The sequence below is a fragment of the Juglans microcarpa x Juglans regia genome, chromosome 1S (assembly GCF_004785595.1).
Source record: "Juglans microcarpa x Juglans regia isolate MS1-56 chromosome 1S, Jm3101_v1.0, whole genome shotgun sequence".
NCBI lineage: Eukaryota > Viridiplantae > Streptophyta > Magnoliopsida > Fagales > Juglandaceae > Juglans > Juglans microcarpa x Juglans regia.
Window position 1 is genome coordinate 732655 of NC_054595.1, and position 26875 is coordinate 759529.

A 26875-nucleotide genomic window follows, 5' to 3' on the forward strand; every position below is an offset into this window, starting at 1 on the left:
ATAATCATTACGGTTTTTTCAAACTTTCACATAAAATATAATAAACAATTCAATTTTTTCAAATTCTAAAATAAAAATAATATTAAAAATTTATATTATAACAATATTTTATCCAACTTTCAACAAAACATTTCCATCTGAACTGCATAACCAAACAAGACCTAAATAATTTTTTTTTTTTTATTTCTACACTATTTTTTAAGTTTTTTTGTTATCTTTTATTTAACATGTTCGTGGCTTTGTGAAATGATAATTGATAAGTATCACATAACTATTGATCCCGATGTGGCTAAGTTTTTTATGGTTTATTTACTAGGAAAACAAAAGGACTATATTAGTGAAAATGACTATATTAAAAGATAATAAATTCAAAAACTCATTGTATAAAATTAATGTTAACTCTACTCAGCCTCCGGTTCTTGGGTCGCACACCACACTCCTGATGTGGCGAACTCGATTCCTTACCCACGTCACGGTTCATTGATTTCTTCAGGACATTGACTTCTCTCCCGCTACTCACACTTCTCCACTTCTCCCCCTCTCCATCACCCCGAAAATGAGCACCCCAGTCACTTGTCCCTACTGTTCTCCCCTTCTCCATGGCCCCAAAAACAAGCCCTACCCTCAACCCAGCCAATGACGTCCCTTAGCAAGCTGACGCCACTCGACCCAGCTAACAAAACTCCTCAACAAGCTAACGCCCCTCATCCTAGCCACAGTTCTCTCTCCCTCAACCTAGATCTACCTCCAAACGTTGCAGGCCAAGGTAGATCTCCCACATGGACACCAAAACACCAACCCAGATCGCATGATAACATCATTTTTCCGAAAAGGTTGATTTTTGGTAGATCTCATGTAATTTTTTTGCACATACATTGTTTATTGCGACAGGTTGTGTTGATTTATCTAGTCGATTTTTTTTTTTTTGTGATTTCTATAATACAACTGGTTGTGTTGTTGAAATAGGCTATAGATGTAGATTCTGTGATTGTGTTATTGAAGTAATTTATTGATTTGTGAATTTCTAGGAATTATTATTGTGGATCATGAATTTCTTGCTTGGCACCGAAGTGACGGAGCTACACAGTTTTGGAGTGATGGAGCCACACGAGGCAGACAGAGGGTGAGGTCGTAGTGGAAAATATCCAAATGTTCCCCGACGACACGAAACTCCCTACTCACGAAATTTATTTTCTGCAATAAAAAAAAAAATTCCAAAAGGCCAAAACACAGTCACATCTCCGTCTCTCACTATTTTGCTTTACAAAAAAATAAGATAGCAAACCTCTCTTTGAATCCACGTTTACATCCACACGTCCCAATCCAACGGGAGCTGTTGAATCCCATCCAAAATCAACTTACCTACCAATTTTTCTCCCACTGATTTGCTTTTGTTGGTAGCCTGGGTTTTTCAGTATTTTCTCTCTAGGATTTCTGAAGAAGTGAAAAAGAATGCCCCGGGGGGGGGGGGGGGGGGGGGGGGGGAGGGAGGAATGGAAATGAACCATTTGGACCAAAACACACATTTTATTTTCTTTTTAAAAAAAAAAAAAATCCATGAGACTGGAGTGTTGAGGTTGTGTGAACAGTGGGTAGTTGTGTAACAAAACTCTAAAATTAAAGGCCTTACACTGGGATGTACGTTCACATCATGAAAGGTTCTCCTTCAAATGTTGATCGATCATTAGACAAATTATTAAATCCAATAATTGACTTCATCCCTCATTATTTCAGTGGGGGTTATAGCCTATAGGTTGTCCAAAATATCTCTGTAATGTTTAGAGTCTAATATTGTTCATCAATCAGTCTCCCAAAAATTGGCATATTATCATGAAAACACCTAAACATAATTTAATTTAGATAACAATAAAAATAACTTGAATTTAATTGGCATATAGTCAACCTTATCGTCTTAGTGACCTTAACAAACTCAAATTCTAATTTAAGCGCCTGAAAACTACTTTTAAGAGATTTTAATTTTTCTGTTTTTTATAATATCGTTCAAAAATTAGATGATTTACGTGACAAAATTCAAGTTGCTAAAATTTCTTTACAACTTTCTTGTCTTGACTCAGATCAAATTATTTTGCAAATCCTTGAAAAAAAAATATATGATGACATTTTGCTTTAAGAAGAAATTTTTTTATAAATAAAAGTTACGAATTCAATGGTTAGTAGAGGGTGACGGAACCATGAGATTTTTCCATCAAATGGCTCTTCTTCCTTGAAACACTTCATTATTCATAAAGCAACCATAGAGTACTTCCAAACCCAACTAACGACTAAGCCTGCTCATGACACCTCTTCTTTGCTTGACCTCGTTTTGAACCTTCTCTCAAATGTTGATAATGGCTTTTTACTTAAGCCCCTCATTGGAGGAAGTTAAGCAAGCTATTTCTAGCATCCCTACAGACTAAAGCCCTGGTCTGGATGGTTTCTTATCTTCGTTTTATTTAGTTTGCTGGTCTACTATTAACCTTGATCTTTATGAGGCTATTATTGAATTCGTAGGGGCATTCTTTCTCCTTTCATACACTCCTTCATCACTCTAATTCCCAAAACTGACTACCCCTCTTCTTTATCTAATTCCAGACCTATCAGTTTGTGCCAAGTCTCTTACAAAATTTTTTCCAAGATTTTGGCCTTTCGTCTCACCTATTTGATGCCCAACCTCATATTTCAAGTCGGACTAAATAAGAGTCATTCTGACAGCTAGTTAATCAACAAAATCTAGAGATTGAGACTGAGAAAATATGTAACATAGGGAGAAAACTCTAAGAATAGGGTTTATTCATAAAGTTAAAAACAGGTTCTGAAACTCATAAGTCAGGCTTATATAGCTAAGGAAATCTGTAATTTTGAGAATTTTTGCTAGAAAAAGAAAATTCTCAATTATTGCGTGAAAATAAGATATGTAATAAAATAAGTATCTTGTCAAAAATCTGGCCCAAACTAGAATAAGAATCATCTCTAAAAGTGAAAGTGCAATATTAAAATAAAGGGAAAAAAACTTAAATTGAAAATCCGAAGGGGAAAAAGCTGATTTCATAGTCAAAATGGTGATCACTAGGCACAGTTGGTGAGCACAATGTGCACATAGAAAAGAGCTCTCCAAATTGGAGTCATATACGCAATTCTGATACCTATAGATAAAGTTATGGTCAAAATACTGATGTGTGCGAAATATTGCCCAAATCTAAGCAATCTTCACATTTTCTTGTTGTCATCTCAAAGTAGTCCAATGCTATCAACATGGAATGCTTAGCATCATCATGCCCAGATCCCCCTGTATCAATATCTCAGCATCAGGGTGACTTTATTGCAAGACGTATGATTTTTTATAGCATTTGTTTAGCTCATGAACTGATTCACATCCTTGTTAGGCCGGTCAGGGGCAACAATGTCCTCCTTAAGGTTGACATGACCAAAGTTTGTTACTTCAGCATTGCTTCACTGATCCTATATTTTCTATTTGTCTAAATGCTACTCACAATGATTATTTTACTCCCAGTAGGAGCCTTTGCCAAGGTGGTCCCTTATCACCTTTACTTTTCATCTTTAGTAAACAACCTTTAAGTAGAGGTCTCAACCATTTCATGGAGGTTGGCCATATAATTCTTTATCTTCTTCCCCGTGGTTGTATCTCTTTCCTTCTTTTTGCTGATGATCTTTTAATTTTCACTAATAGTTCCAAGAATCTCTTTAACACTCTTGTGGAGTTTATTAATCGTTATGAGGCTATCTCTAGTTAGAAGTTAAACCCTTACATAGGTGTGTTCTTATTGCACAAGAATGTGTATCGAGCTAGAAAGCGCATCATTGAGGTCACAACCAACTTTAGAGAAGGCAAGTTTCCCACCACATACCTTAGAGCTCCCCTCTCTTATGGCAAAATTTCTATTTCTGCTTATGATTCAATCCTTTGCAAAACTCATAAGAATGTTTTCATTTAGAAATGTCGCCTTTTGTCCTCTAGGGTAAACTAACTTTACTCAAATCTATGCTTTCTTCTATTCTTATCCATATCCTCTCGATCCTTGACCCTCTAAAAAAAAGTGATGAATTTCATTCACAAAGCTTTTACTACTTTTTTCTGGAGGGGAAGTTGATGGTCGTTCTAAGAAACATTATGTTTCTTGGACTCTTATCTCCCGCCCCTTTTCTGAAGGTGGTCTGGGTATTCAAAATTTACGTAGTACTCTCAAAGCTCTTAATTGCAAATTTTCTTGTCATTTTCTAAGGTCTGATTCCCTTTAAACTAGCTTTTTACATCCTAAATACATTCATAATGTGCCTTCTCTTAACCACATCGAGGCAAAACCTTATCATTCTAGCTCGTAGAAAACTATTTGTAAATTCCTACCTGTCATTCACCAAAAGAGCCAATGGAAAGTTCGTGAAGGAGCCTTAAATTTTTGGCATTATAACTTGTATGATGATGGTTCTCTTTCCCAGAAAGGCTTCAGTGTTTCTATTCTCACATTGCAATTAAAGGATGTTTGCTCTTCTTCAGATTTGATTTGGGATAAGGTTTCTAGGCATGGGTATCTTCTCTTTTTGAGGAGGTTAGAGAATTTTCCATTAACCACAAATCTGGTTCTAACATTAGAATTTGGAAGCACTCCTTCGATGGTTAATTTTCTACTAATTTGGCATGGAACTTACTTAAAGATCATTCTCCCACTTTTCCTTTTGCTTCTTTTATTTGGAATAAAGTTTTTCTTGTGAAAGTCTCAATTTTTATTTGGAAACTTTGGCATAGTTGTATCCCTCTTGATGACAAGATTCAGAAGTGTGAGATCTATATCGCTTCTAAGTGCAATTGTTGTGCTCTTGGCTTTATGGAAAGTGCTAATCATCTCTTTTCCGATTGTGCCCTTAGTGATGTAGTTTGGCATTACTTTTGTTACATTTTGGCTATACTCCCACTTCCTCTTACAATTGGAAAACTAGAGCTACCTAATAGTGGTTTACGTTTCTAATCAACTGTAGTTGACTGCTTTTCTTTTACTCACCATCATTTGTTGGGAGATTTGGCTTGTCAAGAACAAAACCTGTTTTGAGAATATCTAGGTTAACTCCCATACTATTGTTCACAAAGTTAAAACATGATTGAGAGATCTAATGCATGTCTAGATATAATGCGTCTATCTTAGACTCTCTCTGTATTCATATTCTCACTTTTAGCTCCAAAAGGCTTTTCTTGGTCAAATGGATCATCCCTCCTTTGATCCACTTCCTTTTGGCTCTCTTAAGATAAATATTGATGGCGCTTCTAAGGAAATCATGGTCATGCGGGTTGTGGGAGAGTTTTACGTTCCTGCAATGGTTCTTTTATTGCTAGTTTTTCTTTATTTTTGGGAGTTGGTAATAATACTTTTGTTGAGTCTTCGGGTTTGATGATGGGTCTTACTTTATGTTATCAATTTAGCATTATTAACCTTATTGTGGAGACCTATTCGCTTTTATTATAAGTTAGCCTAATAATAGTTCTCCTCCCCCTTGGTCTTATTATAATATTTGGGATGATATTCTTCTGTTTAAACTCATTTTTCCTTTTAGTATCTGTTATGTCTATAGAGAAGGTAATGTCTTGGCCAATAGCTTGGCTTCTTTTGGTTCCATAGGTAATACGATGAGTTTTTCTTTTCTCTTTGAATTTCTTTTTTCTCTTTGAGTTTCCTAAGCCTATGATTGGTCTTTTTCTAGTGAAAAATTATACTCATCATTCTCATAACACACACCACACAATTTTTTTTTATTTTTTTTATTATTTTCTCTTATTAAATGTGTAGTGTATGGATGATGAGTAGAAAAATTTAATTAGTTTAAGAAAAAATAAGTGTGATGTGTGAAGATGATGAGTAGCAAAGCTCTTTCTCTGTAGATCATGCATTTAGTCCCTCGTTTCACCATTAGCTTTTAGTATATTTAAATCACGGTTTGAATGTATTTAGTTTGTATTAGGTTTTATTAAATTTTAGGAGCATGTTTTTGAGATTTCCTTTTGTGACCCATTTCTCATCTTTGTATAAAGTGTTCATCTGTCATAAGTGAGAGATTATCAATAAAATTGGAGTATCTTCCTCTTCTTTAAAAAAAGAATCTACTACTAATCATATTACCTTGATTCCTAAAGTTCTTAAACCAAATTATTCTTGCTATTACACTTTTAACTAGCAAGAAAGAGGAACTACACTAGGAGAAAAAAAAAAAAAAAAAAAAAAGGAAGAGGCACAAAGCGTTCATAAGTAGCTTAAAGGTTCTAAAAGAGGTATACACACGCACACACGCACACATACATGTATGTGTGTATATATATACACATGTATGTATAATAGGTGAGACCTACATCTATATGGAGAGAACTTTTAATTCCCTTAAAAAATGGTTCCTTATGTGGTGGGCTGGAGTTCATGGACAATAGAATATTATTCCCTATGATCATGAACAAAATACTATATCGTGCACATCTGACAGCTAGCTAAGGTTGTGAATTTCCTCCGTAATTCCAATTTCAATGGAGACATAAAGTTGGAATTCGAAGTTCAGAGTTAGGGATTTTGTTGAAAAATTGGTCAGAGTCGGAGCTGATATCGGCTCCAAACTTCGACCTTTTTTTTTTTAAATTGTTTTATTCAAAACAACAATTAGGACTTTCAAAACGAGCCTTTTCTTTTTTTTTTCTTTTTCTCTTCCTTAGTGATTTATTTTCTTCCCAATATCTGCCACTTTTCCAAACAATCAAAATTATCTTTGGGTAGTGATAGGCTTACTACTTATCTACTATTTATTTACTACTTATAGTGTTTTTATTTTTTTATCATTTTATTTTAAGTATTTTTTTAACATCCTTAATCATTAAGAAAAAATTAAAAAAATATATAAACTTACTACTAGTCACTTCCTTAACCACTAAGTAAAATTAAAAAAAAAATCAAATACAAAATGAGTAGTAAATAACTAGTAAGAGGGTAGTAACCCTATCATTTTCCATTATCTTTCCAATGTCTGCCATTTTTCAAAAGAGTTAGAGTTCTCTTCACAAGGTCTGTTGCCTTTCCTTTACCACTTGGGTTCTTCTTATTTTTTCCTTTGCGCGTTTTATTCTTTACTTTCCTCCCATAGACGAAGGGCTTGTCTTTCACTATTTGAAGTGTAGGGTCTTCGCTATCACATTACTAGCTTCAGTCATTCTCGAGTTTGATGTATTCCAGACTAATCCTTAAGGCCTGCCAGGTAATTATCCAGTACTATGGAATTAATCTCCTAATTTGTATACTTTTGTTAAATTAGTAATATTGTATTTATAACTCGATGAGGCCGAATGTCAAAATCTCTATAATTAAATTCAAATTAAACGTCAATATTACTATTTTCTTAATTGTTGCATGCCACATTTTATATATTCTTGATCAAGCAGGGTGTATCACGCTTCACCCTCTCTATCTTTCTCTTTGTAGGCAAGGGTGAAAATGAATAAGATCAACAGAATACAAAGAGGGAACTCTGACTCTGGCTGCATTTCCCTTGTTCACTTTTATTTCTTCTACCTTTGACTCCAACAACTCTAATCGGAGTTGGAATCTTCTTCGATTCGAAGCCAGAGTCGAAACTCCCAATGACCTCCGACCCAAGTTGAAGTTGGATGTCAGAGTTTACTATTCAGCCCGAACCTAGCCCTACGACCAGCAATAATTTTCACATACATTAGGTACGTTCCAAGGCCAATAATCAAAGCATTTAATTTTCAACATAGAAGTCTACACTTTGAATCACATTAACTCCTTGGAAAAAAGTATAATTTCTAGCTATTCGATACTGACACATTCACACATCTTCTCTTCATATGCATTAAAATAAGAGAAATGTCAAGTCACAAAAAGATTTCATAAATGTAAATTTACAAACTGATGTGGTTTAATATGGTACATTAGATTGTAAAACTACTTTTATTATAAAGTAGATTTAACATATCATATGAAACTATACCAATTTGTGGATTTACTTTTATGAGATCTTTTTGTAACTACCACACTACTCTTAAAATAAACACAACTTTTATATTTTTTTCTCTACAAACTTAAAAATCTACACTTTTAACACAATCTTAATAGTTTTATCAATGAGAAATGATATTTGCATTTTTAGGGTATGCAAGTATGTGCACACTCTATTTCAAATTTAAAAACCTACACTTCTAACGCAATCTTAATAGTTTTATCAATGAGAAATGATATTTGGAAACCTAAGATATGCAAGCCCGCACACTCTATTTGAAAAAAAAAATAGATAAACTTGGGACTCACATAAAAAAAATTATTTACCAACAAAGATTATAAACGGCCGAATTTGGAAAGTCCAGCGAAGTCTGCTTTAGAAGAAGTTTCCCACATGTTTGAAACTATGGAGCACTTTCACAAACATAAAGAAGGCACATGCGGTACTGCACCAACCAAAAGAACAGAGTTCTCTCAATGTACAAACAACAGACACCAAGGATCCCAACCCATTCACGTATTAGGGCCGCCATAAATAGATGTTTTTATACTACTTAAAGCAAAATGATTAAAAATAAATTAAAAAATATCAAGTAGTTCACAAAACAAGCAAAAAAAAAAACAAAAACAAAAACTAAAATTAAATCGCAAGAAATTATCACAAGTCGTTCTAAACTTTTTCCTTGGTTACCTGGGAAAAGCAAATTGAAGATGATGTGTTGCGATGGTCTGCATCGATAGCCTTCGTTTTTGCAATGGTGGGTTTTGTTCAAGCTACGCTGTAAAGGAAAGGAAGAGAACTGTGTTAAGTTTATGGATTTTTTCTACTTGCGCGAGAGAAAGAAGCAGCGAGAAGAGAATATTTTAGTCAAAAGTAATATTTGGCGAGCCTCATTTGGCTCAACAAATTTAGCCAGTCAATTCATCTAAAGTTAAAATCACTGTACATTTAACCAATCCATTACTAAATTTTATTTTACACTTCAATTATTCTTTGATTAAAATTTGATTTTAGCTAGCCCACTATTATTGCTATATAGAAGGCCGTGAAAACTACTTTTATCCTTGGACAAAATTGTGTGATGTGTATTCATTAGTAGAAAAGCTGATTGTAAATTTGTTGGTAGGGGGTGGCAACAATAACGTGGTAGACAATGGCCTCCAAGTGGTGCGCCACATGAGACATGCACACAACCCCCCAGCACTCTCACAGTCTCACTTCCCCTCCGCCTCCTTCTTGCGTGCGCCCTCCTTGCCTTGCGTGCGCCTGTTGCGCTGTCCCCTATCCTGCGCACTCCCTCCCTTCCTAACCCTAACTGCGTCTCCATCATCCCCACTAACACCACCACCTCCAACTACGGCAACGATACCATCCACCTCATCGAGATCTCCTGTTCGCACGGCCGAGGAGCCATGTCCAAAGCTCGCGTTTACGCCGACGTCAATGTCGTGCGGCCCAAAGAGTACTGGGATTACGAATCTCTAGCCGTTCAATGGGGGTACTAAACATAATAATTTCTCTTACCCTAGTCCGAAGCCCTTTCTTTCTCTTGATCTTCCTTTTTTTACCTATCGCTGCTTTTGATTGGGAAGAATTTTGCAACGGGGATAACGAAATTGATTAAGCTTCTCTCAGGCTTTATGACTTAATAGTTAATATCACTGAGCTTCTTTTTTTTTTTTTTTTTCTTTTTCTTTTTAATTATGCGGTTGAGATCGATTTTTCCTCTTTTCTTTCGGTGCGCTAATTTTCTTATGGGTAGACCGTAGGGGTTCTAGTTTGATATGTATTTTCTTCGATTAGCGTAGCCCGATTATATCTTTTGATCCATATGAAATAAGCTATGATCACATTGAGTAGGGATAGAATGGATGGAGTTGATTAATCTTTGGTTTCGAGAACTCAAAAAAGGCCACTTGAATTTGTAGAAGTGAAGGCATTTGTAAAGCTGCCACCTGTGGAAGTTCTATATATCGGATTGGGGTTGGTACATACAAGAAAAGATGGTGTGGCTGGGTTTGAGAAGGGAGTGATTCTTGTTGTTCACCTAATGCTGAAGTACCATTACATGTCCAGTTTTGAATCCATCCTTTTCTCTTGGATTCGTGTTGTTCACCTAATGCTGAAGTACCCATATTTTTCAGTTTTTAATCCCTCTTTTTCTTTCTTTTTTCCGTTTTTAGCTATCGTCTGAAATTTTGAGAAATCTTTCACATCATTCTTTCCAGTGATCAAGATGATTATGAGGTTGTACGGAAAGTTGGAAGGGGAAAATACAGTGAGGTTTTCGAGGGCATAAATGTCAACACTAATGACCGGTGCATAATCAAGATACTTAAGCCTGTTAAGAAAAAGAAGGTGAGTTTTAATTGTTCACTTTATCCTTGAGGACTTTAGACGTATAGCATTTCAGCATAGTTGCTTTGTTTCTAGAGTACTACTTTTGCTACTTTTGACAAGATTTGGCGCATTGTTTAAATTTTTTATGTTATTGGATTTGTAATAATTCAATATTGCCACAGCGAGAGGAAATACATGGTTTTGTAACAAATATGTGAGATACCCATGTGGAGGATCATCTATCGTGTGCTTACTTTATATATTCTACTCTGTTGCTCGTCTTGCATGCCATTAATGTGGTTTTCTGCTGTAAATTTAGTCAGGTAACAATCAAGGATTAAGCATGAGGTGTCTATACATCTTTTTTTGCAGATTAAGAGAGAGATAAAAATACTACAGAACATTTGTGGTGGTCCAAATATTGTCAAGCTTCTTGATATTGTCAGAGATCAGCACTCAAAAACTCCTAGCTTGATATTTGAATATGTGAACAGTACAGATTTCAAAGTTCTTTATCCCACGTTGACTGATTATGACATACGCTACTACATATATGAGCTTCTGAAGGTAATTTATTCGTTCACTCTTTCTCCATTCAACACAGTTTTGCTCATTTATAATCTTTTCTGGTGAATCTATGGCTTACTTGAGGTGCTGCAATATTTGTTATGGGAATAGAAAACTAAAACAAATAAGGTTAACAGCTGTAAAGCCTGTAATGTCTCTTGAAGTGCTGATTGTTCAAACTTACCTTTTCCAACTTCCTTCTGGAGTTCTGCTGCTTACTTTGGGAAATTTGGGATTCAATGTCTCTCGAGCGAGCATAATTGACAAGGATCTTGGTGATAAAATTTCCCACATTTAGCCGTATGAAGTCATTGTTTGGTCGGCAGTTTGGATATAAAGGACATCGATGCGGATCTTATGTCATAAGTGCCTAGAAACGATCTCCTGAACTCCTCAAGATGGCTTTTTCTAATTAGCTTTCTTTTCCTTTTTTCTCCTCCTTTCTTGGTTAGATGGTACTATAATTTTTCTGAAAACAAACAATTGGCAATTTTCAACTGAATGTCAAACTTTCCTTTGCAAGAATTGCAACTGTACCCTTGGATATCTCCATTACTCTTTAAGATATGCTTTTACCTGAAAAGTGATGGATTACCATGCTTATAATTAAACTAAATAACAACAATAATTCCAAATGCAGATTTTTCTGTCTGTAAAGTTGGTTGAAACACTTTATGGACAGAACAGTGCAATGTGGTTAAAAGGCTTTATGGGATGAAATCTTTACTAGGCTTGGTATCGCATGGGTAATGCCTAGAAGGGTGGTAGATTTATTGTCATGCTGGAGAGGTATTCGGGGAAATTGTCAAATCGTGGCTGTTTGGAAGATTTTGCCTCTATGTTTAATGTGGTGCACTTGGAGCAAGAGGAATGGTCGCTGTTTTGATGATAGGGAACGCTCAATGGGGGGGTTCAGGGACTTTTTCTTTCATACATTGTTACTTTGGGCTTCGGCTATTGTATTGAATGGGACTAGTTTTAATGACTTTTATGCTGTTTTTCACAGCGCTTAGCTTGTAATTAGGTTCATCTCTTGTATACTTACTGTGTACTTGGGTCTTGGCTAATTATGTGGATTAATAAAATTCTTCTTACTCATTAAAAAAAAAGTTGGTTGAAACACTTGAATATGTGTACCTTCGAGTTTGGACCTTTCAATGGTGTTGTGAAATGCACTTTTACAGCTCAACTAATTTTGGTAACTTTATGCTGCAGGCATTGGACTACTGCCATTCACAAGGAATAATGCACAGAGATGTCAAGCCTCACAATGTTATGATCGACCATGAGTTGCGTAAACTTCGTTTGATAGACTGGGGTCTTGCTGAGTTCTACCATCCTGGCAAGGAATATAATGTCCGTGTAGCTTCAAGGTAATTTTCGAGACATAAGGACCAAGTTCTATAAATTGAAACATACTTATGAAAAAAGGTCCTATAAACTGAAACATTTATCGTTTCAAAGCTTACGTCGAGTGAACTTAAGTTTTTGTTATCGATTGTTTTATAGAACATTTTTCAGCAGGATATGGGGTCTGTATGTGTCCAACTTCTAGTTGGATGCCTCATTACCATGTCCAAACCATGTGCTTTGAACATGTGGAGAATGTCTTGTGTATAGAATGCCTGTTACAAACCACTTTAAAGTTATATTTAACTTTGTTATATAATGCAAGGTAATATAGTTCTGGTAATATAGTTCGTTTTCATAATATGACTTGTGCTTTGTAATATTAAAATGAATCAGTGGATGGCATATACAAATGCATGCGCGAAAGTTTTTAATAAAGCACACTGAGCAGACTTGCATAAACAGAATTGTAGTATATTAGTTTTTGGGTCTTTCTAGCCAACACTTCATTCTTGCATTATTGCATTTCTGTGTCTGTGTCAAAGGATCAGAGGGGGTTTAAATGTTTTAGAAAAGAGTTCAACCACATATGTAAATCTAAGCTGTTTTCCTAAAGATTGAAACTTAACTTTCTGAAAAGGTTAGAATTTTCTTATATTTTTTTTCAGATACTTTAAGGGTCCTGAGCTTCTGGTTGATTTGCAAGACTATGACTATTCTTTGGACATGTGGAGCCTTGGCTGCATGTTTGCAGGAATGGTAAGAATTATGGTGACTGGATTCTACTTAGATTCAAATCATGTAAAATGTTGTTTAAGCTGCATCATGCATGTGTTCCTTAGGTGTTTGTGCATGTGCTTTTGCTCATTTCACTTGATGGCTTGCTGCTTCTGTAGATTTTCCGCAAGGAGCCATTCTTTTATGGTCATGACAACCATGATCAACTTGTCAAAATTGCAAAGGTAGTGCTTATTCTGATTTGGAAAAGGTCTCAAATTTATGTACCTTCAACTATTACTCCAAGAAACATGTGTCAATACAAAAATAAAATGTATTGTTATTCTCAATATTATAAATTACGGTGTTTATTACTGATATTCACTATCTTTTGCTTGGGTGTTTATAGAATTATTATGACTTAGTTCAAAAGTGTTTCTTCTTTCCATTAAAAAGATACTTTTCTTCCTCAAAAGGATCTCTATATGAATTTAGTGGCTTGCTTTCCAGGTTCTTGGGACGGACGAGTTAAATGCATATCTGAATAAGTATAATTTGGAGCTTGATCCTCAACTTGATGCACTTGTTGGGAGGTATGTCTGGATGAGTTTTTTCACCCTCGTGGAGTCCATTCTCTGATACTTGATGAAAGCATAAATCATTAAACTGTGACTACTGTGAGATATATATATATATATATATATATATATATATTCTATAAGTAACGTTGGTAAGAATATCTAATATGGAATTTGCTCATCTTTGCCTTAGAAGTGCTGCAATTAACAATAATGATTTAAGTCCCTCATTTGGTTAATCATTACATGCAGCCTCTAACTGTTTATGTTGTCGTGTATTAATTTGTCAATACCTTCTGCAGGCACAGCAGGAAACCTTGGTCCAAATTTATTAATGCAGATAATCAGCATCTGGTTTCTCCAGAGGTTATTTTCTTGTCTTCTAGATGTATCAAGTTTTAGTCATCCCCAGTAGTCCCTGTAATTGGTTGATTTTTAAAGTCTATTTTGAATGCAGGCCATTGATTTTCTTGATAAGCTCCTACGGTATGATCACCAGGACAGGCTAACTGCAAGAGAAGCCATGGTAATTCTGTTTATATTTATTTGTTGCTATTGCTAATGTCTCTTTTTTCTGGTTTCCTTTTTGCCTTCTTTTTTATATTAATTTTTTTTTTCGATGGAAGACTTTTATATTAATTGATAGGAAAACACTACTATGCCCACTCTTTTTGACATCTCCATTTGATTTTTTTTTTTTTTTTTTTTACTTATTGATTAAGGAAGTGATTTTAAATGTATTGGTGTATTTTTTTTATTTTTTAAATGTATTTAAATATGTTAAAAAAATGTGAAAAAAAAAAAGAGAGAAAAAAAAAAAAATTTACGCTGGGCGGTATGCCCAGCGGTCAAAATGGGGCGGCATAGTAGCCGCACCCTAATTGATATTCATAACCGCCCAGCGGTCAAGATGGGCGGCATAGTAGCCGCACCCTAATTGATATTCATAACTCTTGCTCTCTTGGGTTCAGTCAGAATATAGTTTCATGCTAGAGTAGGAGTAGGATATTTTTTAGCTGTTATATTCCTTTACACCCCACCCCCCCCCCCCCCCCCCCCCCCCCCCCCCCCCCCCCCCAAATTATTTTAGTGCTGCGGTTACTTGGAACAAGGATTTCAATCTAATTTGCACTAGTATCATCCATATCTGGTTGGATCAAGATAAATTTGATGACGTTTGGGATCTTCAGACTGCACTTTCCCCCCGCCCCCGCCAAAAAAAAAATTGATAATACAGAGTCCGCGTGCTAATTTTTGTTGACGACTCTCAAGTAATCTCAGTGTTACTCTAGGGCATACTAAATGTTGCCTCGCTGATATTGATGGTGCAGGCACATCCATATTTCTCTCAGGTGAGAGCAGCAGAAAGTAGCAGGATGCGCACACAGTAGGGCTGATCCCATGGAGTCCTTTGTGTAAACAAACAAGAGGCCATGCTATTGGGAATATGTATTATAAACCCTATAAATTTTTATGGCTCCCTCTCACTGAATGTGGGCAGCCAAGTTTGTGTATGGGTTCATAATGCGAAGACTACTGTTGAGTTGAATGAAACTTTGTGAAGTTTTCAATGCTGTACTTCAATGCCATCCATGACTGTCCTCGATTAGTGAGTAACATTAACACTCAAAGTGAAGCTGTCCGCAAAAGACTATTACGACTACCCTCTCCAAGGGCCAAGATAGAGTGGCCGAGATTATAAAGAGGGTATCGCCTGATCCCTTAAACCATTTGAGTCGCAACAGATTAATGGTTTCTCACTCATTGAGGCAATTGATGATCTATGAAAGACGCTAAAATATGACGAGTCAAGAGAAAGTCAACTGTTCTTAGTGGGGCAGCTCGGATGCATGAAGGTGTTGTTTGCGAATAGAGATGACTTTATCTCATCTCATTTCCTTTTCTAATTTCACTCAAAATTAAATACTTTTTAATTTCAGATTTTTAACTTCTTCATCTAATCATTACAACTTTTTCAAACTTACAAAAAAATATATATATATAAAAAATAATTCAGCTTTTCCAAATTTTAAAATAAAAAAATATTAAAAAATTATATTTTAACAATATTTTAACTTTATAATATTTTTATTCAATTTTTTCTTTCATTTTTCAAAATTCAATAAAGCATCTTAATTCAAATCATTTTATTACTATTCAAAAATTATTTTACTACTATTTACAAAATTTTCATCTCATCTCAATCCCGAAACATCTCATAAAACTTCGTCTTGTATCACCTGTCTGAGTAATTAATCGTAAGCGCATAGTTTGGCAACCTTGTTTCATTATTGAAAGGGTAACATTTTTCTCATCTTAGATCTTATCATACTTAATCGCACTTATAATTTCATTGATGACTTAAAATAAGTAATGTAAAACATGCCAAATAGCAATTTTGATTGGGAATGACAAATTTTAACATGAACAACAATATTTCTAGCACAGGAAATGTCTAAATCGGCTGCTTAATTATTGAAATGACTCCGCCAACCTTTCATGATCAATGCATTTCCCATCACAATTAAACAAGCTTGAATCACCAATGGCATCAATATTCATTATAATTGAACACTGAGTTCCACTTGAACAAAGAACATGTATACATGACTCTCCCTCTCCCTCTCTCAAACAGACAGTACCACAACATGCATAAAGCAACCACGATGTCGGACTTAAGCACATCTCAATTAAAAAGATTTACATATATGCTGATGATATTCTCAATCCATCTCTACATTCATTCATTTTTTGAGATGGGGGAAGCAAGTATAAACATCAGATTTGGGGTGCTTTGCTTCCGCATGCTCCCTGCACTTCACCTCCGTAGTGGTGCATATAAATGTCTGCATGCACACCTTGCACTGCATTGAATATTCACCAAAAACAATATTAATTAACCAACAAATTGAAAGGAAGTACAATAGAGAACGATCTTTTTTTTTTTTTTTTATCAGTAAACAAAATTTTATTGATCATAAGAATAGGCAAGAGCCCATGTAATGGGCAGCATGGTTTTAACTAAGACAAGATATAGTTGCGCCAATATTTCATCCTCTTGATCCATGATTTGATTTAGACATAACTAGTCTGATGTCACGCCCCCAATGCCAGAAGGGACAAAGGTAATGATCTCATGCATTCTACTGTGAAGCATTCCTTAAGGAATTTCTGAATGGGTCTTTCAGAAATCAGTTAATTCCGTCACATTGTTATAATTTCTTGTGAAGGGTTAACCCCTAGGGATTGGCTCAAGTGGAAAGGGTCTTGGTCATGGGTGCAAACAATTTCTAAGGGCCACATCCCATTGGTGAGAAGTCAATGATTTACCTAATTCGTGTTATGGGGATGCGTTACATGGGTCCAAGGTTTAACCAGGTAAAAGACATGGGTTTGCACGGTCTCCCAGATTCCTCATCATCAAAAAGTCTCTTGTGAAGGGTTTGAATAGGAACTTATGGCCTTATTTGTCACCATTGAAGCTAGTAGAAACTTGAAGGAATTGAGGCAAATAATCCCAAATCAGTTTCTAGAGGCCTCAGGTAATTAAAAGGGCTGCCTTGCTCCATCAATTATTACTCTTAAGAATGGTTGCTCTAGTGTTGTAGAATTATGGGAGCGGGCCTCGAGTTTAATCATGAAGCTCAAGATATTGTCACAAATTGTTAAGAAGGTTAAATGAGAATGACAAAGGCCACAAATTTGCTTACAGATTGGAAAGTTGATATATTTTGTCTGCAGGAAACAAAGCTGAAACACGTCCTATAGTATCATTCAGGATCTTTGGAGTGCCCACATGTTATTCTAACTTTGATCACGTATTTTCCTATGTGACCTCCGTTTAATAGAAACTAAAAGCCAACATTCAAGTCGACAACCTTAGATGATGTTAATATTTTCAAATCAGTCTTGAAGAAACAAAAGACTTTATCTCCTAAATTTGAAGGGAAGTGTAATACGAGCTATCAATAGCAGTAGAGTGAAGTTCCTTATACATAGATCAAACTTGGCCCCTATGATAAAAAAGTCAAGCCACCAGACCTAGGATAGTCTGATATGGAATGAACCAAGACTTGAGCTTCAACCCAAAGAACATCTGAGTTGTGTATGACATCATCAATTATATGTGGAGCTAAATTAACTACCTTTTTAAACACCAATCTAACAATCCCCCCATAAACTCCTATCATAATCTGGTCAGGATGAACGAAAAGCAAGATGACTTTCTCCAACAACTATCGTGCATAATATTTCAACCGTCTCAATTTCCATATTTAGGCACCAATAAAGGTAACTATAGTAGACTCAATCCAATTATCAACCAAAGAATACCTGGATTGACATCGCCTTCTTGTTTGTTTCTAGCTGGCTACCTGAAAAAACCAATCCAATCATCTAGTTAAGCACAAAAAATACATGTATATCTTTGACATGTAATACGATCCACAGCTGTTTTTATAAAAAGATCGAAAAGGAGATTTTCTAATAAATAAAAGAATCTCTATCATCTTTTACGTTATCTTGGTTACCCAGTAAAACCCACTAATTCATGATCTCAACGGTTCAGGTCTTTGATTCGGAAAGTGAGAATTGAGATGCGAAAATGGCATCTTCCGCACTGCTGTCATGCTCTCGGAAACCAAACAAGGCACACAACTTGAAAAGAAATATTGATTGGAAGGAACAAAGGATGAGAATAATAATTTACCCTTGGCAGCTTTTTGCTTTTCCAAGTTCTTCTCACGTGCCATCTTCGCCTTCTGCCCGTTTCCTCCTCCCATGTCTGCAATCAAAAGGGATGAGAACCTGAAAACCCTAATTTAGCGAAAGACGAGTACGATACGATATCTGGGCAAATTAAGAGGGGAACCGAACCGGGGTCTTTTATAGATGGCTATAGCCTACAAAAAAAATAAATAAATAAATAACACGCTTTACCCCATAAACATTTGCCGGCCAATTAATTTGCAATTACTTTATTGGAGATTATTATGTCAGTATAATCATTTATATAAATATTCTTTAATAACCCAATATATGTATTATTTTGAGATTATTTTGATAATTATTCGAGTTAACCAAGGAGTCAATGATATTCTTTTTTTCATTTTTTTTTATTTAGGGGAGGGGTTTCAAACTCTAAGGCTTCGTTTGGATCATCAACTCATCATTACAATTTTTTCAAATTTCAACACAAAATATAATAAATAATTCAACATTTTCAAATTTAAAAATAATAATAATATTAAAAAATAATATTCTAACAATATTTTATCATCTCAACTCAACTCACTTCAATATCCAAACGCAGTCTAAACCTCTATTTTAGAAGTTGAGAGTTATGTCAACCAGACCATATGTTTTTGGTATGGAGTCAATGATATTCTAAACTAGTTAAAACATGATAAAATTTATATGAAAAATTATATTGAAATATTCTTTCATTTCATTATGATGAGATGACTTTGATTTTATTTTTTTTAATAAAAAATAATCCAAATATGATCAAAGTGTCACATTTGACATGGTGTGATGAAAATATGGCTTGTACCATTACTCAATTTATAAAAGTTAAATATCACTTATAACTAAATAATTAGATTTGTTTAATTTTAACTTTTGAGGTATGTTTTATTTGTTAAATTTCATTTTCTCTATATACAATTATTTTCTTCAAAATGGAAAATATTTTTTTAATTGTAAGAAAACTATTTATAACATGCTTTTACGTATCTTAATTTTTCAAATGAAAAATATGCCCATTGATATATAATGTTTCACTAACTTGGCGTGGTTTCTCAGGACAAAGATATGCCAATTGCTTCTCGTCTCCGCTCTCCAGGTCCTAAATCCTCAGTGCAAGGATGTATTGTAGGCACCAGACTGTTCATAAACTAGTAGATATTACAATGTTCCGGGCAAATAAAAAACTGAATGTATTCATGCCATAAAATATTCCAATCCCTACCCATGCAGCCTCGTTCCCAAGAGTTACTTGTATAAGTACGTACATATAATGTTAGACCTAGGAATTCCTCAGTATGTCTTTTTTAAATTTGTTGATTGTATGTTTTTTTGGGGTTCCTTTGATTATGAGGAAAAGACAAACAAACAGTTCATTTTTTATTCACTTCTGAGACTTTCAACTGTAGTCTTTCAGCATAGTACAACTGATTTTTAAGGGTGTAACCAGTCTGGTTCGGTCCGGTTTTAGATAAAATCTATGACCGAATCGGTATGTACCGATTTTTCATTTTTCAAAACCAATTACGTCCCAGTTACCCACCTAAACCGGTACCTCCGGTTTTACCGGTTTCCAGTCCGGTTTGAGTCTGGTAGATGACTAGTATAAGATTCCTTTTCTATTCATATTTGCTAGCTTGTCTCAAAAGAAAACCCATCAGACATTGCAGCTTCAAAAATCAGCACAAAATTCAATTGAAGTTGTAAATACATAACTAGACATTCCAATCATGTATTAAATTAAATGTCTACCTGACAATTGATATGCATGTATTTTGTCCTTACAAAGTTTTGTAGAAAAGAGGAGTTGCTTAAATTGCCAGTCGAGGTGATGGCTGACGATGATCCAGCAGCTGAGGCAGGCTGCTGATGGAACATCAGCCTATTGGCGAGACAGATTTTATCGTGTCTTAGCAAGTAGACAGTACGGCAAAGGGGAACCTTTCAGCTTGTTCCAATAAAGAGTACATAATAAAAAAAACATATGGAACCGGCTACAGAAAACCTAAATATATAATAAGGATTAGAGATAAAATACCGCTGAAGTCTTCTCATATGAGTCTCCACCAGATTGATAATGATTTGCCAGATAAAACATTAGTCTCCTTTCTTTGGCATGCCTCTATGTCGAGATATCAATCTTCCTTCAATACCCAAGATGCAATGTCTGAGAACAGCTATCAAATCACTTCTTGCAGACGTTAGAAGATGTTCTTATAATGCATAATAACAGACGTAGTCTGGCAGGTACTTTCCTTATATGTTCAAGGAATACTACTAGTATCACCAAAAAAGACAATTTCCTCTGCATATCGCAAATATCATCCTCATGAATACAGAATACAGACAAGATGATACACTCTGCAGAGATAATACCACTGTAACTTAGCTTTTGTAGGATCAAATATATACAAAGCAAAATCAACAGATCTGAACCGTTTATAGCGTGAGAAAGTCCTTTCTAGTGATGTTCGGAAACAGTGGAAAGTCGTTCTTCGATAATATCATAACTCCCGATAGTTAATTTTGTTAAGACCAATACAGGGATTTTTGCTTTTGCATTAAATAGATGCCGGTGCAACTTGGCTTTCTGAACATCTTGTGTAAGTGAATATGGATCCTAAATTCAATTTATGATTCTTTCATTTCATAAAGAAGCAATTACAGTGTCAGAAGCCCACATGGTATCCATCCTAGGCAATTTTCTTGCACCAACTGAGAACTCTAAACAGCTGTCCTTCAATGACATCCCTCACTGTTCGTTTCTTTCTTTTCACATCTTCAAGATCTAGAGTTCTATATGCAATAGCAAGCAAATACATTGCTGGATGGAGTCTCCTGCAGATAGCGCAAATGAAATACAGTAAGAAAGCTTCCAAAACCCAGTTTCGTTGACTTGCATTACCTAATCTATTCAGTCAATTGAAAAGCATTAATACAATCAATAACCCACAAAATGATACAATCAACAAATAACTGAGACAACACTTTGGGCCTAAGAACTAGCCTTTTAACAAGGGTGGGAACCTAATTAAAATAGAAAAGAAAGACCTAAAATTTGAGGAATATCTCAAGAAAAAAGAGCAGAACTTACTTGCTACATTCTTCACTTGCATCAAAGCCATCCCAATACCTCTGCGATGGGACTGTCCGGCCTTTCTTATCTCTGCCAAATGTTTCTACATACCAACCACCAATGTCATGTATGCCACAGCGAGGCTCGAAAAGCCAAAATCTGTTGAAGTATGTGGGTTAGTAATTTGTAGTCGTTTGGGTCTCATCTTCAATGTCTTAAGCACCCTAATGACACAAGAAGCAATCTTTAGATCATTTCAAGAAGGTTTAACTCAACTAACCTTGGTATGAATTAAACTATTTATCCAAAGTGACTGCTACAAAACTCAGCCCTAAAAAAAACAGAGAAACAGCACACTCCAAACAAAATTCACCCTACTGGCCACTAAGGTCAGTCATTTTCAACAGGGAGCTAATATTTATACCCCTCTCAGAGCCAGGAAAGGAACAAAATAAATGATAACAATAGAAGCACTACTAGTTCTGGGTTTTGATAAAAATGGAGGAAAATATGTAGAATAAAAATCTGGCTAAGTTTTGAGTTGGTGACATCAAACCTTACGTGATGAGCAAATAATACGGAACAATGGACAACTATACATATAAAAATTAAGATGCACTTCAAAGGCAAATGGTAGTCACAGAAGCTTATTTAATTCGAAATATTAAAGACAAGAGAACACAGTTGAAACAGGAGTAGGGCACAGTGGATCTAGGAATAGCAGGACAGATATTCCTTCGTCGGGAGAGCTGGCACTAACTAATACAGAAAGGATGGTAGGGTGGGTTAAATGACCAGTTCTGGCTCCTTCACTGAACCTATTACCATAAAAGCTCACAGCCATAAAAATAAAAGGGGAGTGCGAGCAAAGAAAACTTAATTGACGCGAAAAATGAATTAGGATGAGCAGTGAAACTAGTTATAATTTTCCCATTAATATGATCTGGGAAATGTCATAGCTGTCATATCCTACTTGCTTGGAGGTAAACAGGCTCTACTGCATCGACATTCACAGACAGAAACTTCTTCTCCCACACCATACCAATGCATATGCTTCACCTAAAAAAAGATGAAAATTAAATCAACACTCATATATGAACATATCCTATAAATAACCACAGGAATCATCTGGTGAAGTATAATTACAATCATATGAACGGTCATTAATAATAAATTAAGCACTCGTTTATGGTTGACTCCAATATAGCTCCAAAAGTAGGCATTAAATTATCATTACATAAATGAGAACCTGAGGCAAGAGGCCACGAGGTAGCATCAGTAGGAGGGACAATGAAAAATCAGTCAGGCAGGATACAGCTGGTGGACAAAGTCTATAACAATGCCAATTTCCTGGCATTAACAATGCGCATAAAAAAAGAGCAAAAAAACACTAAAATCAACAACGATGCAGGAGAATTTTGTACATGAAAGATCCACTGGATGTCTGTCCTCAAAGTTTAAAGCATCTTTCTCAATCAAAAACTACAAAAGAACAAAAATAAATTCCTTCAATCATGCATGCCACAACAAAAAGCATTTGTACAAGTAGTCTTTTTCAAATGTTCGCAAATGATTCTTGACAAGATGCATCATGCAATGAACTATTTAGCCAGTAAAAAATAAAGGTGCGTCCGACAATGATACAAATATAGACAGAAGAAGCAACTAGATCAAAGTTGGCACTTTCAGCACCATTACATCACTGAAGAAATATGCAAAGTAGTTCAAAACCCAAGAATTTGTCTCCATAATGGTGCCAAAATATAGTCCTCATTGCCATTGATATAAAAATCCAATCAGTTGTGGAAAGAATAGGTTTCAATCATTTGCAAATAAGTCGTGATATGCATTATCCAGCATCAGCAAGAAACCACCATCATGCATTCACTACAGTCTGTCTTTTCTCTGGTTAAAATGAAGCAAAACTACAAGAGAACTGCACCATTATGCAATAAAATAGACAATAACTAAAGTCAAACTGAGTTTCAGACCAGCAATGTTCTATGCTTCATAATCACATGGGTTTTTGTGCCACTGCTGTCATAGACAAAGCACGACCCTTCCTCTGGGCTAGTCCCTAGTCCAGTTATAGTTCCCAGTGGAATCCTTGATCCAACTTCACCACCAGAAGACTGATCCATAGAAGATTGTTCACTAACATGCATGGATGGATCTTCATGTGAACTAAGAAATACATATATATGATCTTGAGCATCTTCATTCTGCATCCCATTGCAATGGCTTTTAGGAGGGACTCGAGTGGCCACAGCAACCACCCTTCCAGATATATGCAATTCTAGATCTTTATATGCATCTGATGTGTGATCTGTAATATTTTGAGATTGTGTCAAAGGAGTTCGAAACTCATCCACACCATCAGAGCTCATGTGGATGCTAGTATCCTCAATGTTAGGGCAGACGCCTGAATCTATAGATGAAAATGAAGTTAATTTTTCATTCCTGGAAAAAGATAATGCAGGAACCTCATTGATCAAGCAAACCATCCCAAAAAGATCACGCCCTGAAACCAGGTGCAGAACCTCGTGAGTTTCATAAGCAGACCTCTCCTCAGCTTCAAAGCAGTCAGGAAGAAGATCCATTGACTCAATTACAGGGCCGTAGTATGCCGCATGTATGGCTGAATAAAAATCCCTTTCAAGTAAGTCAAAATAGCCCGTTCCAACAACCACCTTTTTCTCTGACACTATATCACTAATAGCAAATCTATACCACTTTAACCATTCCACAACTTCCATCTGTTTAAATGTTGTAACATGGGATTTATACATGGATAATCTTGTTCCTTGTCCCGAATATTTCTGCATAATCCTTCTCTGAGAGAACAGATAGCTGTCATAATGCGCCCTCTTCTCAGAATTTGAAAGAATCTGCAATCCATTATTGATTATTTTGTGAATTTAGAAGACTCTTCAATGAAACGCATACCACAAAAGCTGAACACCACCATTATCCACTAAATGAACATCCAGGGTGAAGAAAATTTCAAAGTAGAAGCTCATCAAACTACATTGACTTCTACTAACATTACGACTGCCCACAGAACTGTATTCATGACAACATAAACATATCACGAGTGAGAAAAGATATTCTAGCTCTTTGGTCATCGAAATAAATCAGTTATTTGAAACAAGAAACAAGCCTGGGATATTGTTTGTTTCTCAGCCACATAAATACCACATTTAAGGATGTTAGAATTTCTTCACTGCTTTTAAGCCGGACAATCAGTCTCCCTAAGACAACTCCGAACCATGAGTAATGCTAAGTGTACTTACAATTTTACTTATAATTTTACATAGAAAACTCATTTTGTCAGTTTTGTTTTGAAATTTTCATAATTTTCAGCATATCAATAACTGACATGTGTAGAATAAATTTTTTTTTGTAAGTTTTGCTTAATTACAATTAGCATTTTTCTTGAACCATTCTGAGGTGTATTATCCTTTCCGCTTACAACTCATTCCCTTGCATGGTTCAAAGTATACACGTGAATGTAAAAGTTTGGATTTAAGATCGCTTACAAGGCCGGCTTAATCACTAGAAACGTACTTCGTTCCTCGAACCAGTATTCAGCAAAAATCAGATTTTCGATATGCATAAACTAAGAAGCCAGACAATTGTGTTAGTCGATCAACTCTAAAAGAACTCGAGACCAACTACAAACCACAAACCAACAGAAACACATTCAAATGATGCATCTATGATTGATAATCTGATTAGACTGCTAGAGACGTCAGCCGTGTGCACAGCACCTCATACGCCGCAAGAATTCGAACAAAACGATGAGAAGCAGTGGAATCGGTCTTCGAATCGGCGAGGTCCGGGTGAGTTTCTTTAGCCAATTTACGGAAAGAATCTTTGATTTCAGCGAATGAGCTGTTCTCAGAAACTCCTAAGAGATCGTACGCGTTCTCCCCGGGGAATTCAGTCCGAGACGAGTCAGTGCTGCAACTGAACAACCGAGCTCTATAACACGTATAGAAACAATTAGTGCTGCTGTGATTTAGTTGAGCTGAGACTTGAGGAATTGATCGACGGAGGTAGTGTCCGACGACGGCGAGGCTAGCCATTTCTGTTTCTTCACTCTTATTTTTCCTTTGCTTTGATTTTGGATTTTTTTTTTGGGAAAACTATTATTTCAAACAAATATATCATCTTACTCTCATAGTCTCATTTTAAAGTTTTGAACAAAATTTTAATTACTGATTGGAAATAATAAATTCAAAAATTAGATCAAATAATATTTTATGTGCCTATCTATTATTATTAAACAACTTATTTGATTCACAAACTATTATAGGATAATATTTTTGTGCAAATGATTAATAAAAGAAAAAGAAAAATCTTATATGTCTTACATCACACCTTGCTGAGTGCATCACCTTGCTCCTAATTGTGCTAAATAGTCCGCCGAGGCATTCACTTCCCGATATATATATATGCATAACTTGAGTTGTACAAGTTAAGGAAAAGATTAAAAAATGAAAATGATTTATACTTCATCATTATCTTACTTGTATCTTATTATAATAACATAATATTATTATTTATAATTGGATTTATTATTTTAAAAGATAAAAGTTCAATTTATCTTTCGAAATTCAGTTTACTTAATGAAGAGTAGGCCTTGTTGGAGAATTCAGTTTATTTATAGAGAAGTGAATATTATTTTGGGCCATTTTGAGCCTAAAAATCTGTAAACATCTAAAAATTAAAAAAAAATAGAAATTAAAAAAAATAGGCTTTTACAATAATACAAATTAAAAATTTGTATACTCTTAAGTTACAACTAATCATCCTAAGTAAGCTATTAGCCTATTACAATAATACAAATTAATCTAAAACTATTTCAAACTTACAAATTAATCTTAAAATATTACAAGTTGTCACATAATTTAAATAAGAAAAAATCTATTCATCATCCCAACTCTTATCATCCTCCCATCACCCCATGATGTGTTATTAAATGATAGGTTCACAAGTGAAATGTAATAAATAATTTTCAATCACTTAATGCCACATTATAGGATGATGGAAGTTAGGATGATGAGTAGCATTACTCTTTAAATAAATAATAATAACACAATTAACTATCAAGTAACGAATTGTAGCAAGATTACAATTAACGCAAGAATAACATTTTAATTTTCGAATTGAGTTTGACATTGGAATTTGGGGTGGTCAATGGTCATGATGGTGGAAAAGTCAATGAACTGTGCTATAAGACTGTGAGATCATAAAACCTGAAACATTAATAGCAAAACAATTTAGAATTACAAACAATAAACAAAAATAAAAAACACAAACATAGAGTAAAAATGTAAAGATTACAAATATTAAAAATACTAACCAATATGAGATTGGGATCAAGATGAGAATGAGATCATTTAATCATTGGGATTAGGATTGGGCATATGACAGTGAGACTATAAAATCTAAAAACAATACATGAAAAATAATTAGAATTACCAAAAATTAAATAAAT

General features: G+C 35.1%; 3 protein-coding genes across 8 annotated transcripts; 1 reads left to right on the forward strand and 2 right to left on the reverse strand.

Annotated features, from left to right (window-relative positions):
- The first annotated feature begins 9091 nt into the window (after positions 1 to 9091).
- On the forward strand, positions 9092 to 15125 carry LOC121247858 (casein kinase II subunit alpha-2). Its single transcript, XM_041146323.1, has 10 exons — positions 9092 to 9499; positions 10230 to 10359; positions 10714 to 10908; positions 12124 to 12281; positions 12927 to 13017; positions 13155 to 13220; positions 13486 to 13568; positions 13856 to 13919; positions 14011 to 14079; positions 14885 to 15125. The coding sequence occupies exons 1-10, from the start codon at positions 9414 to 9416 to the stop codon at positions 14942 to 14944; spliced, it is 1002 nt and encodes a 333-aa protein (XP_041002257.1). The 5' UTR covers positions 9092 to 9413; the 3' UTR covers positions 14945 to 15125.
- A 967-nt stretch (positions 15126 to 16092) lies between these two features.
- Positions 16093 to 18437, reverse strand: LOC121247859 (uncharacterized protein At2g23090-like). The gene is made up of 3 exons (XM_041146324.1): positions 18262 to 18437; positions 17886 to 17926; positions 16093 to 16417 (listed from the first exon to the last, which is right to left on the reverse strand). Exons 1-3 carry the CDS (start codon positions 18332 to 18334, stop codon positions 16298 to 16300), a joined length of 234 nt encoding a protein of 77 aa, XP_041002258.1. The 5' UTR covers positions 18335 to 18437; the 3' UTR covers positions 16093 to 16297.
- A 2144-nt stretch (positions 18438 to 20581) lies between these two features.
- Positions 20582 to 25541, reverse strand: LOC121247856. Of its 6 annotated transcripts, none has more exons than XM_041146320.1 (6): positions 25143 to 25537; positions 23364 to 24260; positions 22346 to 22431; positions 21391 to 21531; positions 20978 to 21134; positions 20582 to 20657 (listed from the first exon to the last, which is right to left on the reverse strand). In XM_041146320.1, exons 1-5 carry the CDS (start codon positions 25458 to 25460, stop codon positions 20990 to 20992), a joined length of 1587 nt encoding a protein of 528 aa, XP_041002254.1. In that variant the 5' UTR covers positions 25461 to 25537; the 3' UTR covers positions 20582 to 20657; positions 20978 to 20989. The 6 variants fall into 6 exon arrangements, 5 of the variants coding, with proteins under 5 accessions (XP_041002254.1, XP_041002253.1, XP_041002252.1 ...); XM_041146319.1 differs by having other exon boundaries at positions 20962 to 21134; XM_041146318.1 differs by having other exon boundaries at positions 20582 to 21134.
- Between the last annotated feature and the right edge of the window lie 1334 nt (positions 25542 to 26875).

What these genes read in the sequence shown, in the direction of transcription:
- LOC121247858 (XM_041146323.1), top strand. Translation starts at nt 9,414, where the DNA reads ATGTCCAAAGCTCGCGTTTACGCCGACGTCAATGTCGTGCGGCCCAAA. An exon ending in ACATATATGAGCTTCTGAAG is followed by an intron (nt 10,909 to 12,123) that starts GTAATTTATTCG and finishes TTTATGCTGCAG; the next exon opens with GCATTGGACTACTGCCATTC. An exon ending in AATGTCCGTGTAGCTTCAAG is followed by an intron (nt 12,282 to 12,926) that starts GTAATTTTCGAG and finishes ATTTTTTTTCAG; the next exon opens with ATACTTTAAGGGTCCTGAGC.
- LOC121247859 (XM_041146324.1), bottom strand. Translation starts at nt 18,334, where the DNA reads ATGGGAGGAGGAAACGGGCAGAAGGCGAAGATGGCACGTGAGAAGAAC. An exon ending in AAAGCAAAAAGCTGCCAAGG is followed by an intron (nt 17,927 to 18,261) that starts GTAAATTATTAT and finishes TGGTTTTTTCAG; the next exon opens with GTAGCCAGCTAGAAACAAAC. An exon ending in AGAAGGCGATGTCAATCCAG is followed by an intron (nt 16,418 to 17,885) that starts GTATTCTTTGGT and finishes TATTCAATGCAG; the next exon opens with TGCAAGGTGTGCATGCAGAC.
- LOC121247856 (XM_041146320.1), bottom strand. Translation starts at nt 25,460, where the DNA reads ATGGCTAGCCTCGCCGTCGTCGGACACTACCTCCGTCGATCAATTCCT. An exon ending in GAATTCTTGCGGCGTATGAG is followed by an intron (nt 24,261 to 25,142) that starts GTGCTGTGCACA and finishes AATGGATTGCAG; the next exon opens with ATTCTTTCAAATTCTGAGAA. An exon ending in TGAAGCATAGAACATTGCTG is followed by an intron (nt 22,432 to 23,363) that starts GTCTGAAACTCA and finishes ATCTTTTTTTAG; the next exon opens with GTGAAGCATATGCATTGGTA.